Source organism: Belonocnema kinseyi, chromosome 7 (genome assembly GCF_010883055.1).
Source record: "Belonocnema kinseyi isolate 2016_QV_RU_SX_M_011 chromosome 7, B_treatae_v1, whole genome shotgun sequence".
NCBI classification, from domain to species: Eukaryota; Metazoa; Arthropoda; class Insecta; order Hymenoptera; family Cynipidae; genus Belonocnema; species Belonocnema kinseyi.
The window spans coordinates 139,448,328-139,453,776 of record NC_046663.1 but is presented as its reverse complement, the minus strand read 5'-3'; the positions used below and the strand labels follow the sequence as shown (position 1 = coordinate 139,453,776).

The 5,449-nt window shown below is 34.6% G+C and overlaps 1 protein-coding gene across 3 annotated transcripts in view; it reads left to right on the top strand.

Annotated features, from left to right (window-relative positions):
• The window catches only part of LOC117175902 (KICSTOR complex protein ITFG2-like), a 187,177-nt gene extending 186,324 nt beyond the window's left edge, over nucleotides 1-853 (top strand). For 2 of the 3 annotated variants that reach the window (XM_033365730.1, XM_033365733.1), the window contains exon 6: nucleotides 589-853. In XM_033365730.1, the coding sequence (XP_033221621.1) occupies nucleotides 589-777 (189 nt within the window). In that variant the 3' untranslated portion in view covers nucleotides 778-853. The remainder of the gene's footprint in view (nucleotides 1-588) is intronic. The other variant, XM_033365731.1, reaches the window with a different exon arrangement.
• Nucleotides 854-5,449: the final 4,596 nt, after the last annotated feature.

Genomic DNA, 5,449 nt, shown 5'->3' with positions numbered 1-5,449 from the left:
TTTATGTTCCCGCCTTTATAGCCGTCATTGAATAACTGCCTTAACGTAATTCATTGTATGTTTAGTTATTTATTCGTTGCTATCCTTAAATAATATTAAGTTTTCTTTTATTATTGAAGTCCCTTTAATTTCATACATGGCAATATACGTATAAATTTACATAAGAAGAATACGTCATATTTCAATTAAAATGCTTCGACATTACATTTTTTGGACATTAAGATTGTAAGACCTAAAAATAATTACGGTTGACGGTCGGATAAAGGATTACTTAATTCTTATAAAGTCTGATATTTAATTATCATTGAATGTCAAAATATTACGATTTTCTTGGTGGTCATGGCTACCCAACACTTATCTAGAGTGCGGACATCGATTTGTCTTTTATGCTATGGATGTTATTTTTATTTTGCAAAATAAATTTGCATGGCACTTTTAAAGACATCATGTTGTTTTTATATGATCGACCATTACAATTGTTTTCATCTAGAACTTATGAATCTTACGAGAAACAAGCGCCAATTCTGTTACTTAATAGGTAGTTATCCTGTAAGCACTTTTTATAGGAAATAAACTTATCTTTTTCAGATTTTTCTTTATCATGATGTCATTCTTCCGAGCATGGTATTACAAGTCCTGAATCCTTTCGCACAGCTTGCGCCAAACGAAAAGGTTTATTTGGAGAACGTGTTGACTAATATAGACGATACAGATGAGGAAGAAAAGATTAGACGAATAACCAGGTGGTTTTTGTACGGATTTGATCAAGTGATATAAGATTTCGTACTGAAAAAATGTAATCGTGGATGAATGTTTGAATTAAATCTATCACGTTTTAAAGACGTACAATAAATGTTGACTCAATTTTCTTGATTTTTCCTAATTTCAGTATCAGATATATTACCTAGATGCACTATAAAAGAGTGTAAAACAGTGAAAATAGCAGTTGCCAGACAACCATAGTTAATATTTATTATGCATTTTTCATTGAAAAAATGCTTTAATTCTGAATACTTCAAATACAACATATCAAAAATTCAGATTAGAATTGTATAACTTAGTTTCCATGTGAACTTATAAGGCGATGGGCTACAACTAAATATTAGTTAACTTTTCTTTAAATCAGCCTTTTACGATTCTATAAACTACCGTCATTTGCTTTCAAAGCAAAGAAGTCGAAAATTATTGTTTAGGGTCGACCTAGTATCTCTGATCACTAAACTCATTCGTAGCCAATCTTGCATTCGACTTCCCGTATATAAAAGTGTATCCAAGGTCAGAGCACTAATAGAATCTCCGGTTAAAGACGATCTAAAGGTACCGCAGCCTGCTTGATCCCTCGACGACCTTTTTCTATTGTTCAGCGCTGGTCTGGATCTCAAAGCGCAAATAGTAACGTACGTTACTTAAAGGTCTTTTTATACTATTTATACTAAATTAAATATTTATGGAGTCTAATTTTTAACGAAAGATGTGGGTTTCTTTTTTATGTTTTACAAAAGTTTTTAAGCATTTGCATACTTTTTTATAGTTCGATGTTTTTTAATAATTTGCCTTTTTTGGTAAAAAATTCTTTTTCTTTTGAAAATTGATTTATTTAGATGAAAAGCCCTTTTTTAAAAGTAAAAATCATTTTCTTATACTAAAAATTTAAGTAAATTTTTTGTCGAAACTGTCTAGTATTAAAAAATTTTCCGCAACTCTTACCAGTAGTAAGAATGACCTGAGTACAGAATCATTTGGCAATTAGTTCAATTTTAAACGTTTAGAGGAGAAAATTCTATTAATACGAATTGAAATGGAGTTACTGGAAAGTGCAAGTGAGTTTGCAAAGTATATTTCAACTGCTGGTGTGCTTAACTGTTCATTAAAGTGGAATTTCCTTCCGAAAACTAAAACATGCGATAACTGCGACGGGATGTTTCGTTTAACAACAAAAAAACACATTCGATTCGACCTCCATGGTGGTGCGGAACAGAGCTCATACACTATATTTCGTTTAAATGTCCCGTGTAACATAATGAAGAAGCTGCTGGTTGAGAGCCGCCCAGCTTCAGGACCGAGTCCAGCCCTTAACAATAGAAATGGGTCGCCAAGGGATCAAGCAGACTGCGGTACCTTGAAATCGTCTTAAGCCGAATCTCTGGAAGGAATTATTCGGACACTGCCGATTTTTATGAATTTTTTTATATTTTCGTAGCGTTAAAATTCAATCTCTCCCGCATATTTTCAGCTAGAGTATATGTTATGGATATAATTAATGGAATAGTTATTAATTATTGTAATATGTGTCATTCCAAAAAAGGTACCCCGTAGGTCATTCGTAGTTTAGGAAATATTTACGCTTTTGTGAACAGAAATCTAAAATATCGATTTTTGAGTTTTGCTAGGAAATCGTACTTCAATCTATGCTCACTCTGTTCACATTACATTCATCTGCCGGAAGTGACTAGAAGTGGGTAATTTATAAGTTTCGACCAAAAATTAACACGGGCACCTATAGCGCCCATTGAAATTCAAGTTTCTCTAAAATCCAATTTTCGAAATTCCAACATGAAAAGCTTCCCTGGGGACTCATTTTTAACATGGCCGCTTTACTACCTTGATCAAAAAGTTCCCGGAATTTATTTTTAAAATTAAAAATATAAGTTTACTCTTGAATATTGATGTGGTCCCCTTCAAAGTAATTCCCATCGACTGCTTCGCACTTATGCCAGCGCTTAATCCAGTTCTCAAAACATTTTTGATACTCAATTTTCGGTATGCCCATCAGTGCCGTTTTCGATTTTTGTATTATCTCCGATCGGCTGCTCAAACGCGTTCCGCATAGTGGTTTTTTCAGTCGATCGAACAAAAAAAAGTCACAGGGAGCTAAATCTGGCAAATTTGATGGCTGCGGAATTGTATTGGTTGAGTTTTTGGTGAGAAACTCGCGGATAATGATAGCATTATGCGACGGTGCATTGTCATGGTGTAAAATCCAAGAGTTGTTTTTCCAGAGATCCTTTCTCTTAGAGCGAATTGCTTTTCGCAGACGCCTCATTACACCTAAATAATACTCTTTGTTGACGGTCTGCTTGTCTAGCAAGAATTCTTTGTGTACAATACCGTTGTAATCCATGAAAACCGTAAGCATTACCTTCATTTTCGACTGAAAACGACGTGGTTTTTTCGGCATGTCTTGAGCGATATCGACACGATCTTTTTTTTGCATGAAATTCAGATCTTTTGGTACTAATTTTGCAGCAACACAACGCAATCCCAAATCATTTACGATAATATCTTCAACAGATCCATAAGCAATATTTAAGTCATCTGCCAACTCTCGAATTGTTAACTTACGATTTTCAGCCAACATTTGTGTACTTTATCAACGTTTTCGTCGGTTTTTGATGTCGATGGCCTACCACTGCGATCATCATCTTTGATGGACTCACGTCCATTGGTAAAGCGTTCATGCCACTGATACACAGCTGTTTTTTTAGAGCATCATTGCCGAAACACTTTTCCAATATTCCCAAAGTCATTTTAACATTAAATCCATTTTTAACACAAAATTTAATACAAACACGTTGTTGCAAAATTAAATCCATTGCAAAAATCAAAATTCGCAAAAAAAACAGATGCACTCAAAATTGCCTTACATTTACAAATATGAAGCTAGAAAGCTGAAATTCGCAGTGAATATTGTTAAAAGGTGTGACAACCTACAGAAACGAAAAAATGTGAATCGGGCAGCAGGGAGCGCCATACGGTGATGATTCCGGGAACTTTTTGATCAAGGTGGTATTTTGTTATTAAAATGTCGGGAATTTATTCAGCTATATTAATCTGTATTTAACTCAATATTTCAAATTAATACTTTTTCTCCCGCATATTATGATTGCAATAATAGTTTAAAACTCAAATTAGAAGAACGCTCAAAACATCGGAACTTTAGGGTGATTTTCATTTTTTTGTGATGAAAACTTAAAAATGTTATTTTATGTTTTAATTACAGTGAAAACCTTCAATAGCCCTTCCGAGAATTGACGCCGTTCCGCAGGTAGGTGTAACAGGAGCTACGAGGGGTGCGCGGGGTCTGCGGTTGTCACTCAGGCGAGCACCCACACAGGTTATCACTCAGGCGTCATAAATCAAAAGTGGAGCGGGCTCTAATCAGTTATTTCTCACCCACCGTTAGACCCAAAATCGGCACGATAGAAGTGTTTCACTGTATTCATAAAAAAAAACATCTTCAAAGAATCTTTTCGTATGGAGAAAATTACTTTTTAGGTAAACATTTTTTAATACGCTATGACTTTTGAAAACATCAATGCTTCACATAAACTGTAATTTATTATTACTTTATGGACATATATGTGTAAATATTTTTTCAATTTTCAATATTTTATAGAATGTACCTTTTTGATTATAAAATAGTCTTATAATATTATAAAATAGGCTAACAGTCCATAATTTGAATTAAGATTTTTTGGCCACTGGGTGAATAACTTTGAATAACTAGCTGGAAATTTGGAAATTTAGAGCTGCTTCAGGCTGCTCTAAGAATGAATTTAACCTAAGAACGATTTTATGTCGCTATGTTCAAGAATCACTAAGAGTTTTTTCAGTAAAATTATACTGGTTGTTAATACCAGCCAAGTCGACCAAATATTTTCTTAAAAATTATACTCAGATCTAATAAAAGTAGTTAATTAAATTTCAATTTCATGTCATTCAGACGATGGAGTCGAACATAGTACCGAAGATCATGTCATGTGTATATAAACTTCCGAAGTACCGTCGATTTTGAGAAACCGTGTTGTCGGCTCTTTAGGAGTCAAATAACTAAGTTTACGTTACAATGGATTTAATGAGCATAATTGCAGACGAGCAAGTTTCCGTAATCAAATCAATGGCTGACTACTGGCCAAACCATTGCTAAAGATTCGTCGTTTTTGAAGTTCGTAGCCCACACGCATTTAAGTTACAAAGCACAATAATTTTAGCTAAGAGTAAGCCAATTATAAACCTAAATCTCAACTGAGAATATCAGTCTGCCACGCATAGAATAAATAGTCGATATTGTCTTTAATCTTCCTCCCTTTTATCTTTCAAAGTAAAATGTCCGGCATTCTCCCGTGACTACTTCTGTGAGACCTGTACTAAGAGTGCCGACAGACGAGAAACGTCTTTCTCCATCGTCTTGATATCGTAGGAACCTCATATGGTGTCAGGGAAATATATAAGTCGTTCCTATATGATTTTCGGACCAGAGTCCTCTCGACTGAGCCTGTTACGGTGTATTTAGTTAACAGATTTAGCATTTTAGAACAGATGCCGCTATTACCATTTATCACTTTCCAACCGCGTAATTTGTGGGAATTACTAATGATGGCCTTCCTACGTCTGACGTACCATTTGGCCTGAACCGCGTTCATAACCGCTTAAGGATCCGGCGTCTTTA